Source organism: Callorhinus ursinus, unplaced genomic scaffold, assembly GCF_003265705.2.
Source record: "Callorhinus ursinus isolate GAN/ISIS: 27379988/994484 unplaced genomic scaffold, GSC_fseal_2.0 scaffold24, whole genome shotgun sequence".
Classification (NCBI taxonomy): Eukaryota; Metazoa; Chordata; class Mammalia; order Carnivora; family Otariidae; genus Callorhinus; species Callorhinus ursinus.
This window is the reverse complement of record NW_027397086.1, coordinates 28964825-28978515: the sequence shown is the minus strand read 5'-3', so window position 1 is coordinate 28978515 and position 13691 is coordinate 28964825. Positions and strand designations below refer to the sequence as shown.

At 48.9% G+C, this 13691-nt stretch overlaps 1 protein-coding gene and 1 long non-coding RNA gene across 3 annotated transcripts in view; one reads left to right on the top strand and one right to left on the bottom strand.

Moving 5' to 3' along the window:
* Positions 1-683: 683 nt before the first annotated feature.
* LOC141369941 (uncharacterized) lies at positions 684-1563 on the bottom strand. The gene is made up of 2 exons (XR_012373544.1): positions 1436-1563; positions 684-914 (listed from the first exon to the last, which is right to left on the bottom strand). It is a non-coding gene; the product is annotated as an uncharacterized lncRNA (long non-coding RNA).
* Positions 868-13691, top strand: part of COL15A1 (collagen type XV alpha 1 chain) — a 101669-nt gene continuing 88845 nt past the window's right edge. For both annotated transcript variants that reach the window (XM_073876669.1, XM_073876668.1), the window contains exons 1-3: positions 868-975; positions 1305-1383; positions 1463-1548. In XM_073876669.1, coding sequence (XP_073732770.1) covers positions 939-975; positions 1305-1383; positions 1463-1548 — 202 coding nt within the window. In that variant the 5' untranslated portion in view covers positions 868-938. The remainder of the gene's footprint in view (positions 976-1304; positions 1384-1462; positions 1549-13691) is intronic.

The following is a 13691-nucleotide window of genomic DNA, read 5'->3' as shown; positions in this document are numbered from 1 at the left end:
TCACTTTACACCACTTTGGCTCATCAAAGATTTTATAGGAACACTCTACTTTCCGAACTTGGGGGGATCCTGTAAAGCATTTATTTAGTACAGGGCCTGGGAAGTAATCAGCACTCAATAAATGTTAGCTACCATGTCCATCCCCATCCCATCTCTGGGGGCCTAACTCAAATTATTAGAAAGGAAAACCAGGAACTGAGTACAGTGCCATAGCCCACTGTGGCCCCTTGGTGCATCAGGAAGAGAGGCCCCTGGGGTTTGCCAAGCTTCAGAACTGTGCAGGTCTCCTCGGACCTCCGTGGTGCCTCCCCGCTCCCCCAAATCTTGCTCTGCTGTGCCTGCTGGTAACCGTAATAGAAAGTCACCATTTGAGGGTTTAGCCAATGCCAGGCCCTGTGCTAAGCTCCGTACACGTGGGATAGTCACACACACCAGGGATGGCTTTTGGAGGCTGAGCCTGGTTCACCTCTCCCACATCATCACAGTGCGTTGAGTGGTCTCACCTGAGACTGTGCTCCTTCATTCACCCAATGTTTATTGGCATTTCCTACCACGGGGTACTATTTTAGCCAGATAACAAAAGAAATATACTCTCTCCCTCCTGAAACTTACATTCCCCGGCAGGCGGGTGGAGCGGGGTGCAGCAGGCAAGTTATAGCGAGGAAAACCTTGGAAATATTAGATACATTTAACTTTTTTATTAGGATTATTTTTGCCGCATGTGCTTATATGTATCACTGTACCCCTCAAAGCGGGGCCACTTCTGTGGGGTTCGTGTGTCAGGCGTGCAGGGCAGGCACAGCAGTCAGGAACTCAGCCCCGCTGTGTGCTCTTGGACATTCGCTCCATCTCCCTGAGCCTCAGTTTGTGCATCCGTCATTTAAGGAAATCACAATGACTCCGGCCTTCCCGGGCTGTTGAGAGAATTCCATTGGCCCATGAAAGGAGACTTCGACTGCGGGGCAGCCCCGACTGGTACAGACGTTAGGGCGGGAGGGAGCCGCGTCTCGCTTACCCAGAGGAGCGCGGGCGCGGGGCTTTTCTCGAGGTTACGTAAGGCCGACCCCGGTGGCTGCCCCGGCCGGGAGGGCGCGTCCATCGAAGAGGGAAAGGGGCGTGGGGACGGCGGCGGCGGCGGGGACCCCCGGGGCGTGAGTGCGGCGCCGCTGGCCGAGGTGGGCGCGGCGCGGCGCGCGGGTGAGCGCAGGGCGCGGCGGAGTCGGGTTTCAGAGCGCGGGTGACTCAGGGGAGCCGCGAGGCTGCCCGCCGCCGCCGCTGCCCAGCGCCGCCTTTGTTCGCCGCAGGAAGGGCGAGCCGCGGCCAGCGCGCAGCCGGGCGGACAGTGCCTTCGGGGGCTCGGCAGGCCTGCGAGATGGCGCCAAGGTAGGACTCGCTTCCCCGCACCCCGGCCCCTCGGCCCTCCCGCCCGCCTCACCTTCTCGCCCCCCGCCACTTCTTGCAGGAGGAACGCGCGCTGCTGGCGCCTACTGTGGCTGCTTTCGGTCTCTGCGCTTCTCCCCGCTGTCACCCGGACCCGCTCCGCGACAGGTAAGCGACCCGGCCCGAGGGTGGCACCGGCTGCCTCCGCGCCGCGGGGAAGTTGGTTTTGGCGGCGGGCGTGCCTGCGGTGCGCTCCTCATTCCTGGACATAAAAGGGAGTCCTCGCCGCTCCGTGCGCACTGGCGGTCCCGCCGCTTCCCCCGGGCGGTGCAGGGGATGCGAGGGGCGAAGGGGAGTCCCTGACCCGATGGGCGGGTGGCGCGCCGTCTGGGCACTGTGGAGCGAGGCGCAGCCCCTCGGATCGTGGGCAGAGAGGGACTTTGGAAGCACAGTGACAGCGCCCGCGGCTCCGCGGGGACAGTTAGCTCCAGCTCACCCAGCGCCCGCGCGCAGGGCGTGCGTGTTGGCTGGTTCATTGTAAGGGCAGGTCTGGTGCCCTCTCTGTACACAGGTGCGGGAGCGTGACCACCAGCAGGGACACCTGGCGCTTTTGCCGCGCAAGAAATACCCGGACTGAATTACCTCCATGCCTAACTTAGTCCTGAGTTACCTAGGGGAGTCCCATCCATCGTGGGCAGTGGCGCCATGGGTGATGAGAAGAGCTAGGGGCGGGGAGCCAAGGGATCTGGTCTCTTCTGTTCCCTGAGCCTCAGTTTCCCCACCAGAACCCAGAGGCAGGGGGATGACTGGTAGGGTCTGAGTTTAAAATAGATTTTGGTTAAAGTGTGTGTTCAGGCTGTCTGGGCTTAAATTGTTGGCTAAGTTAGGTGACCCAACTCAGGACAATGAATTTCACCTCTCTGTGCCCCAGTTTTCAAAAAACGGGAATAATTAGACTACTTTTCCTCCTAGGGATGCTGTGAAGATTAAGAGAGGTATTAGAAATAATAGGCTTTTCACACTGTGGCCCGTACTAGGCACAAAGTAAGTGGTAGAACTTTTGGGTTGATCCTTGAAATAGCTGTGTGAGCAAGCAATGCAAGCAGCTGACAGGACACTGAGGATGAGAGAGGCTTGGGAAGTGGCCTGTCCCAAAGGCAGGACTCGCGCCCAGATCCCTGGGCTCCCATCCTTCCTCCCTCAGCTCTTTCTCCTGGCCGCGCTGCGGAACTCTGTTGGTCCAACAGTAGCCTCCCACCCCTTTTGGATTTAGAAAATCGGTACTTAGCCTCAGTAGAGTAAATGTGTGAGAAGGGGGAACAGCATCTGTCCCTTTGAAGGAAACTGACCATTGAGGGTGGCCTGGGTTAACTCTTTGTGTGCCAGAGGAAACCTCGGACAGCCTAGACCATTGTCTTTTTGGGAGCAAGACCCAAACTCAAAGGCCACTTTTTCCTGCCAGAGCCTCCAGCCTGGCATTTCTTGCAGATCAAAGGGCAGCTGGAGCCCAGTTTTGGCTTCTCAGCACCATGGCCCATGTCGAAACGTTGCAGTTTTGCATGTGATAGAGGGTACTGCCAGCTCAGCAGCAGAGGGCAGCTTCATGTTTCGTGGTCTTTCGTGGATTTTGCCGTAACCCCCACCTTCAAAAAGGAAGAAGATTCTGGGGAAAGAGACTTTGGAGTTTCTTTCTTCTGTGTTTGAAGGCTGGACCCCATGATGTCAAGTTAGTTGTTAGAAACAACACAGAGGAAGTCCTGTTCCCATCCATAACGTAAAAAGGGAGTGCCAGGAAACCCTCAGGAGCTGAAAAGGGCAATGAAAGGGCCATTTGCAACTGATGGGTACTCAGAGTCCCTCTGGGCCTCTGCAGAGACTCTTCCTAGACCTGTGAAATACCCTCCTGCAAACCAAATTTTGCATGCAGTTTAATCAGGCTAACACTTATAAACAAACCACTTGATACTTTCAGGCAGAGGTGTGAGCAGGTCTGGGTTACCTTCATCCAGTCCTCAAAATCACTCCAGGAGGCAGGGACTGGGACTGCTATTATATCTGTGCTTTAATAAGGAAACCAAGGCCCAGTGTCTCAAGGCTTCTCAGCTCCTGAGGTTTTCCTGGCCTGCCCTGTTTAAAGAGACCCTTGTCAATGGGACCGTGTCCTCCACACTGATCCTTGTGCCCCTAACACATCATGACTGAGCCAGTAAAGTTACAGTGCCATTGGAATACCTGCTAGTTTAGCAGATAGGTGGGGGCAGTGGCTCTACAAGTAATTTGTTCCTGCTAATAAAATCCTTATATGTGCAAATTACTTACTTTTCTTTAAACTGTTTTACCATGAAATATAACATCCATGCAGAGAAATGCACACAGGAAGTACAGCCCACTGATTTATCATGGAGCAAACATCCATATAACCCAGGTCAAGAAATAGGATAGCCCCAGAAGCTCTCTTGTGCCCCTTGGTTGTGATTATTCCCTCCCTGCCCTCAGAGGTCACCATCACCTTGACTTTTATGGTGACTGCTTCCTTACTTTTTAGAAATAACTTTAGTACCTGAGCATGTATCCCCAATTTCTACAGTTCCACTTGACTTGAGTTTGAACTTTACGCATGGCGTCTTTCACTGAATCTTAAGCTCTGAGATTCACTTATGCTGTTATATGTGGGCCGTAGTGAATTCATCTTTGTCGCTGTATAATTTCCTACTGGTATTAATATGCTATACATTATCTGTCCATTTTTCTCCAACAACATTTGGGATGTTTCCATTTTGGCAGATACAGCAGTGTGTTTCTGAACATTCACAGGGGCGCGTATTGCTGTTGGTTCCCTATCTAGGGGTGGAGTGCTGGGTAATGGGATATGTAGCTCCTCCAGCTGAACAGACAGTGCCCGCCCATCTTACATGATGGTTGTACTGAGGCGCACGGTCGCCAGCCTGGTATAAGAGCTCCCCCTTCTTCAAATCCCCACCAGCGCTTGGTCTTGTCACTGGGCTGAATTTCAGCCCTTTTGAGGAGTACATAGTAGAATCTTACTGTAGTCTTAACTTACGTTTTCCTGATTATTAAGTTGATTGCCTTTTCATATATTTATTGGATCTCTGGTTATCCTGGTTGACTTTTTTTTTTTTTTTACTGAGGTGAAATTCACACAACATGAAACTAGCCACTTTCATGTGTACCATTCGGTGGCAGTTCATACATTAATATTGTTGTACGGCTGTTTTCTCTGTCTAGTTGCAAAACGTGTTCATTACTCCAAAGAGTGAAAAGCCTTGTTTCTATTAACTCGTCATTCGCCATTACCCCCATGCTCACCCCACCAGCCCTTGGCAACCACTGATCTGCCTTCTCTCTGGTTTTGCCTTTTCTATTTCATATAAATGACATCATATAACCTGTATCTTTTGTGTTTGGCTTCTTTCACTTACCATAATATTATTGAGAGTCATCCATGTTGTAGCGTGTGTCAGGACTTCATTGCTTTTTATGGCTGTGTAATATGCTACTGCATGGATAGAACACAATTCATTTATCCATTCCCCCATTGATGGGGACATTTGGGTTGTTTCCTCCTTTTAGCTGTGATGAATAGTGCTGTTATGAACATTTGTGTACAGGAATTTGAGTACTTGTTTTAATTATTTTGGGTCTATACCTAGTAGAACTGCTGGGTCCTGTGGTCATTCCATGCTTAGGTTTTGTAGAAATTCCCAAACTCTTTTCCACAGTGGCTGTCCCAGTCCACAGTCCCACCAGCAGTGTGCAGAGCTCTGATTTTTCCATATCCCTGTCAACACTTCTTATTTTCCGTGTTTAAATTACAGTTATCTTAGTGGGTGTGAAGTGGTCCCTCCTTGTTGTTTTGATTTGCGTTTCCCTAATGACTAATGACGTTGAGCATCTTTTCACAGGTTTGTTGGCCATCTGTAGATCTTCTTTAGAGACAAATCTGAATGCTCACCAGAGCCAGTTTGGGATTTTCCTCTAACCATCTCACTCTTGCTCATGTCCGTCTGATGTGCTTTCCTGAAGGAGAGAGGAGTGGGGAGGAGTCACACCTGAGATTTCCGATCTCTGACCTCTTGCTTCCCCTGGGCCATGGCCTGTAGTGAGCTACTGTTGCTCACATACCATTAGAAGTTGTGATGAAGATAAATGATTGTAGTGTTTTAATTACTGGGTAAACTCTTCGGTTTTGTAGAAGGTGGGAAATGCCCGTGGGAGCATCCCATGCTGCCTGTGTGTTTTACGGCAGAGCATGAGCTGAAAACTGGCACACGGAGCCACTCACAGCTTCCCATGACAAGTTGGGATTTTGTAGTCTCTTTGACTTTGCACAAGATGTGAACTCATCGCCCCCTCTGGAGCACACTGCCTTGCCCTCTGTTTCTCTTTAAGGCCTAATGCTACCAACCAGCTTACATGGCACCCTGGTAGAGGCATCTCTCCAGACGAGCTTTCTCACCACTGAATTCCCCATTACCTTCATCTGTCTCTCCCAGCGCCAGCCACTGTCCCCCCTCTAGTGTCAGTATGGTTGTATCTCTTTTCCGTGGGAGCACTTTGAGAGTGTGGGTCATGCCTCGTTTGTCCAGAGTTGGCCACTTGGACTTCAGCTGTTTTGTCATTATTATGAACAGTGCTGCTGGGACCATATTCTGACAAATGGCCTTTGTTTTCCTTTTGTATTTTTTTTTTTTTACTAGATTACCCAAAACAGAACAGACTTGCCCATCAAAGAACAGAAGTAGTTGGATAGTTCTTCTGTATTTATTTATTTATTTATTTTTAAAGATTTTATTTATTTATTTGACAGAGAGAGACACAGCAAGAGAGGGAATACAAGCAGGGGGAGTGGGAGAGGGAGAAGCAGGCTTCCCGTGGAGCAGGGAGCCCGATACGGGGCTCGATCCCAGGACCCTGGGATCACGACCTGAGCTGAAGGCAGACACTTAACGACTGCCCTCCCAAGAACAGGCACCCCAGTTCTTCTGTATTTAGATGGATCTGTCTTAGATACAAATTTAATCATTCTCCTTGCTACTTTAATTGCTCTCACTGGGTTCTTACTGTACCTAAGAGGGGGTCATGCTTCTTGCTGCAGAGGGCCCTTTGTGGCCTCCCAGTCTCTCCAGTGACACAGAGCCCCTACTGACTTGGGCTCATACCATACCACTGGTGGCTGGTGGAATAAGACATGCGATGACTCACCTCTGTGTCTCTGCCTGGGCTGGTCACTCTGAGAATACCTTTCTCCTTGCCCACCTGGCAGCCCACCATTCATCCTTTACCCATCGTCTCTGGGAAGGCTGTTGGTTGTCTTTCCTCTGGGCTGACACGATCAACCCATGCCTCAGTCACAGGGCTTCTCAGATGGATGGTGACCACTGATGATTCTTCTGCCTTCCCTACTACACAGGAATCTCCAAGAGGCAGGGACTGGGCATTTCCACCTCTGAATCCTAGAGCCTAGCCCAGGGCCTGGCGGAGTGAGTACTCAGCAAAAACTCTGTCAGTGAATCAAAGAGGGAATGAATGGGTAGGTCCAGCTTATTGCCTGGAGACAATGTGCCAGTTCACTATGTCAACTGTAATTGTAACTCATCTCAATTCTTCTGCAGCTCTGCCAACTGTGGGGTGAGCGTGGCTGAGTAATGAGGGTATATTATGGGGCTTTTAGGTTTTTTCTCTTTAGTAACTTTAATAACTAGTTAGGAATTAATGCTAATGTTATTTTGCTCTTCATCTTTTTTTCGTTATATGTAATCGCATAAACAGTGTTGTCTAGCTTATCCCCACTCATTTTATTCCTGATGGCCTCCATTTTATCAGAAGTTGTACGTGTATCTTTTTTCTGCTCACTAAATATTGAGTTTATTTTCCAAGGTTTCTTTGAATGTCTACAGCTTGGCCTACTTAAAATGGACCGTAAATTATGTTAATTACATAGATTACATAGCATGTAATCTGAAGTCAGTTTTTTTTCAAAGTGGTATCCAGGGTTCCCCAAAATACTAATTAAGACGTGAGTGATTTACCCATCGTTGTGTTGCTTTTGGTTATCACATAATTTTTTTCTTGAACGATAGAAATTTTTTTCTCAAACTCTACTATTGGTCCCTTCTTGTGACTGTGTGTGTGCCTGTTTTTAAAAATCTCACATGGTCTTGGGGCGCCTGGGTGGCTCAGATGGTTAAGCGTCTGCCTTCGGCTCAGGTCATGGTCCCAGGGTCCTGGGATCGAGCCCCGCATCGGCTCCCTCTGCTTGTGTGCTCTCAATCTCCCTCTCAAATGGATAAACAAAATCTTTAAAAAATAAAAAATAAATAAAATCTCACATGGTCTTGGTAATCACTGCATTGTAATATGTTTTAAAATCTGGTAAGGGAAGTCACCCCTGTCTCATTCATTAGGCCATATATTTTTTAGTACAGATTGATTTATCATAGAATTTCCTCATGATATGATCGGGTAGTGGGAGTGCTGGAGTGGTGGTGGGCAAGTGAGGGTTATCAAAAGGGAGGAAATCTTATAATCACATTCAGTTGAAGATACTAATGTGCAATAAGGAGAATGGATGAGCAAATCAAGTTTCCAAAGTCAGAGCAGCAGATCATGGGGCCTGAGCTACTACTGTTGACACAGAGCCCAGGGGAGGCAGAGATGCATCAGAGGTGTTGGGAGGATCAGGTTTGCTGACTGACCACCTTCTTCTGCTCCACCCTAATTCAAGAGAGAAAAAGTCTAGGGTTAGGGCAGAACCTGGAAGAAGATCCAGACCTATTATTGGGCAAACTTTAATGAGGGAAGTATGAGACCGGGGTCACCTAATGAGTGCATTCCACTCCTTTTCCCCATCAGAACTCAACTCAATTCAACTCAACCCAACCTAATCTAGTACAACCCAACCCAACCCAACCCAATTTTATCCAATCCAATTCATTTAGCAGTTGTTGCATGGCATGGCTGACTTGAAGGATTAGACAGGGAAGAAAACTATTCTGAGGGTCCTGGTATCACCCTCAAATGAGCAAGACCCCTGACTTCAGGTATTTGGGGGAGCTTGGCTAGAGTCTGATTTGTAGGGAGCAGCCTTGCCTTTAGCGTCTCCAGGAGTCACCCTTCCATCACTGAGGGATTTACATGGGGCCCAGCTTAAAAGCCCCCTCTACCACCAGGAGGGCTTTCTCAACTAGTCTTTCCACGAAGTTGAAGTCTGAAAAACCATCAGCCCTTGTTCTGTGTTCTGGCTACTATATAGATGTGTACACTTATAGATATATAGATTTCTGTCTTCTTCCCATATTTCCTGACTGCCTCCTCTCACAGAGGTCTTTGGGATGGGTGATGGGTGACTAAAAGGATGCACTGGAGTGAGGACCCATCCTAGAGTGACTCACAGTTCAGTAGTAGAAACCAGCGTGCTGCGGCCAGCTTAAATGCTAGGGAACTTATCCTGTGTGTCCTAATGCGGGTGCAAGCAAGCCTCTGCACTACCAAAGTAGGGATGTCTATTTCCACCAGAAGGTGGGGCGGGCGGGGGGAGGGAAGCAGGTTTTGAAAGAGGAGCTTTATTTTTTCAATTACATTAAAAAATTGATAGTAGAATTCATAGTCATTGTAAAAATCTGGAGGGGGGAAGGAGTTTATAAATGCCACATACTATCTCATGACTCAGCAATAAATGTTGCTAACATTTGGTGGACAGTCTTTCAAATATTTGCCTAAATATGCACATAGGTTATAAAAAGAATAGATCATTCTGTACATTGTGTTTTGTTGCTTGGTATTTTTTCCCCCTTAATCATCATCTAAATACTTCCTCTGGAGCATTAAATATTATTCCCTAACATCCTTTGTAATTGAAATAGTATTTCATCGTATATACGTCCCATAATTAAACTAGTCCCCTTTTATGCCTTTAGACGGTTTCTGGTTGTCCGCTGCTATAAACACTATCGTGATGACCCCATTTATGTAGCTCTGTATTTGACCTTTTCTGCAGTTATTCCCTAGCACAAATTCCTGAAGCAAATTGTTGGCTCTAGTGCATGCCCATTTTTAAAGCTTCTGTTGCATTCTTTGGAAAGCCAGTAGTGATTCTACTCCCTGCAGCAGCACACAGGATGAGCTCACCCCACCTTTATCTGTTGCTGCTACTTCTCTAATCTAAAGGGAGACGGGGCACCTGGATGGCTCAGTCAGTTAAGCATTTGCCTTCAACTCAGGTCTTGATCTCAGGGTCCTGGGATCGAACCCTGTGTGTTGGGCTCCCTGCTCAGCGGAGAGTCTGCCTCTCCCTCTTCTGTGTCCTCCCCCACCCTCGCTCTCTTTCTTGCTCTCTCTCTTTGTCTCAGATAAATAAATAAAATCTTAAACAAAACAAAGGGAGAAAGTGACAGCAGGTAGAGGGACAGTGCTGCATGACTGCCCCATATTGCCCTCAGTTGAAAGGAGTTGTGAATCCTTCCTCCCTATTCCCTTCCCACTTCGTTCATTCATTTTGCACATGTCCTGCAAGGACTGGAAGAGAAGAGGATCTTTCAGGAAACTGGAGTTCCAGAGGTCAGGTTGTAAGGACCTTGGTGGTTCTCAACCTTGGCTGCACCTTAGAATCACTTGGAGATTCAGAACGAACCCGTTGCCCAGCTTTCCCCACTTCCAGGATGCTGAACTCATCCGGGGTGAGGTTGAGTCATTGGCAGGTTTTAAAAGCTCCTGGTATGATTCTGGAGTGCAGCCAGGGTTGAGAACCACTGGTGCGGCCCAAAGGCCTCCTTTCTGACGTGGTGATCCTGAATCCCAGAGAAGAAGGTACCTGCCCATGATTGCAACACAGGAGGGCAGAGCCGGCACTGGATCTCAGAGGGAGCTTCAGGGGGTATAGTTCAGACAGATGAGCTCTGGGAGCCTGGGTCTTGGGTTCAGATCTCAGCTCTGCCACTTCCCATTTAGCGACCTCTCTGCCTTATTCTCCTTACCTGTAGATTAAGCCAATAATTCCTACTATGAAGACTAAGGAGGTGAGCATTGGGCCTGTAATCGGTGACCCGTTCAGTACCTCCTTCCTTCCCTGCTCCCACATCACTGTGGGTTCCCTGAGGGTCAGAACCCTATTTTATTTATCCATGTTTCCTCAGCATCTGACATGGCCCCAAACGGACACAATGAGCATTTGAATACATTAATGAATGAATCATTCAAAGCCTGAGACTGTGGAGATCTGAGCAAAAACCCAGCTTTATGAACCCTTGACCATAGCAAAGTCTGTGCGTGCTTCCAGCCCTGCTGGGAGGCCACCTGCAGCCATCTGCTGCGATGGATGGTGCGGGGACCAGAGCGGGGGTGGAGCAGGGACCTGGATATAATAGATAGGTCGGGGATAGGATACATGTCACCAAAGGAAAATGAAGGTATGCTTTTTGGGTGCTGGAAAGTTATAACCGTTCTAGAATAGAAGTCCAGAGAGCCCAAGCGCTGCTGGACAAACTGAACCTAAATTCATGCAATTTCTACAGCATCCCATGCACAACTCCATCTGAAGGTGGGTCAGTCAGCTGCTTCTCCCCTCCCAGCCATACATCTTAGTGACTGTCTTCCATCTTTTTTTAAAAAAAGATTTTATTTTTATTTATTTGAGAGAGAGAGAATGAGAGACAGAGAGCACGAGAGGGAAGAGGGTCAGAGGGAGAAGCAGACTCCCCGCCGAGCAGGGAGCCCGATGCGGGACTCGATCCCGGGACTCCAGGATCATGACCTGAGCCGAAGGCAGTCACTTAACCAACTGAGCCACCCAGGCGCCCTGTCTTCTTCCATCTTTATTTTCAGCACATAAGTCTGTCTCCCTCCACCCTTCAGGGCATCCCCCACCTGCGGCCAACAGTGGTCTTCTAGCTTCTTGCTACTTGGATGTGGTCCGAGGACGAGCAGCATCAGCAGCATCCCCAGTCCCACCCACAGACCCACTAAATCAGAATGTGCATTTTAACAAGATCCCTGATGATTCACGTGCACATTACAGTTTGAGCAGCACTGTAACACCAACTCTGATCATGTCACCCCTGCTTAAAGCCCTTTGTCATCTTCCCATGCTAGCCACCTGTGGTAGGTGGTCATGGCCCTCCAAAGGTGTCTGCATCTTAATCTCCAGAGCCTGTGAATGTGTTCAGTCACATGGTGTAGGAGAACTAAGGTTGGAGATGGAATTCAGGTTGTTAATTAGCTGACCTTAAAAGAAGGTAAGGATCCTGGATGACGCAGGTGGACCCAGCATAATCACAAGGGTCCTTAAGAGTAGAAGTGGGGGCAGGAGAGGAGGTCGGTGAGATGCAATATGGGAAGAACTTGACCGGCCTTCTTTGCTGGCACTGAAGACGCAGGAAGGGACCATGAGCCAAGGAACACAGGTGGCCTCTAGAAGCTGGAAAAGGCAAGAAATGGATTTTCCCTTAAAGCTTTCAGGAAGGAACACTGTCTGTTGATACCTTACTTTTTATCCGAGTAAGACCTGTGTTGGACTTCTGACCTACAGAACTGTAAGATTATAAGATGCTTTTTTTTTTTGCTGTAAGTCACAAAATTTGTGGTGATTTACAGTAGCCATAGAGAACAATGACAACACTTCCTAGCATGGCATTTGAGACCCTTGACATCCCACCAATGTGCTGTTCTGGCCTTGTCTCCCAGAATATCCCTCCTCACAGCCTGATCTCAAACTGCATAGCCTCCAGAGTGGTTGGGATCTGGCGGAGGGCCACCTCAAGAATCTAAACTTGGGACCTTCTCCCCTCTACCCCCAGCACCTAGCACCTTGCCTGGCCCCTGGTAGGTACTCAGGCAATGCTTGTGAAACGAATAACCTGGTGGAAACCTGGTACATTTAGGTGACCATCAGCCATGGAGGGGCTCCCCTATCTTCAGGAGGCAAAGACAGCCATGATGAGGGGAGACATGGTAGACACCTGCCCAGAAACTCAACTTTGATGTTTCCCTGTTTTTCTTTTGTCTTGGACGGATCTCTGCCTCTTTGGGGGCCTCGGCTTCCCATCTGAGAAGTGAGGGGGTTGGACCAGGTGAACCCTAAACGCACCGAGAGCATGAACATTCTAGCATGCCTGAATTCGGTTTGGCCAGATGCTGTGGCACTCGGGAAGCGATTGAACTCTGCAGCCCTCATTCTGCTCATCTGGTTGCTAGGCAGATGCCTCACTGCATCCCCGTCCACAAGGCAGGATACAAAACTGTGCCCGACAACTGTGCATTTGGCACAAAACAGAGACCACAGCTGCCCTCTTCCCCTGTCTAGTTAAAATGCCAAATTACTCACTCTCCCACAGAAAGAAGGAAGGGCGGGAGAGAAAGTATTTCTCACTGCAGAGTTTTTCCATGTGACATATTTTCTAATTTTACTTCAGGTTTAACTGTCTAGAGTAGATGGCTCCGTTTCAGGGTCTCCCCCCTCTTCTTTTAGAATGTAAACTTCCAGTTTAAGAAATGGAATGTTTTTGCTTGTTTAATATTTGGAAGCTGATACCACATTACAACTGCATGTCTTTGTTTTCTCCGCCAGGGGAAATTCTCTGAAATGCACAGCACTAGCTTAGTGGTCGGATTCCTTGATGCCAGGCCTGGCTGTGGGAGCTTGACCAAGTCACTGCCGCTCCGGGATTCAGATGCTTAGGGAGCAAGGCAGGAAAAGGTGTCCTTTGGAGACAGCTCCCTGTGGAGACTGTGTGGCCAGACTGGAAGGAGTGGTTGGTGGGCCCCATTTCTAAGAGTCGTTCTGTTTGAGACTCCAGTGGAATTGTATGCACCTGACTTTACATCTGCCACCAGCTCTGCATCATGGCCCCCGGGCGTGGAGGGGCTGAGAAATTGTTAGTACCTGGAAAGAGTACTGCTGCTTTGTTGGAAAGAAATTGGTCTTACCCTTGCAATGTCTGTTGCATCCAACGTCCCGCATCCGTCCGTCTCCACCTCCCCCCCCCAGGGTCAGGCCTGTGTCATGTCCTCTAATGGAGTGTTGTAATAAGCTCCCTTGCCAGTGGGACCTCCATGTCTCCATTCCCAAGCACGGCCTTCAGGCAGAGTGGCTCGTGGAAACACAGGTCCCATCATGTCACGCCCCCTCTTAAAACCCTTCCATGCTTTCCATTACACCTTAAATTCTACTCTCTTTGGGCTGGAGCTCAAGGATGCTTGTCTCCTCCCATCCCTCCTCATGCCCTGGCTCTAGCCACACTCAACTACTTGCTGGTCTCTGAACTTCACAGCATGTTCCCTTCACCCAGCCCTTGCAC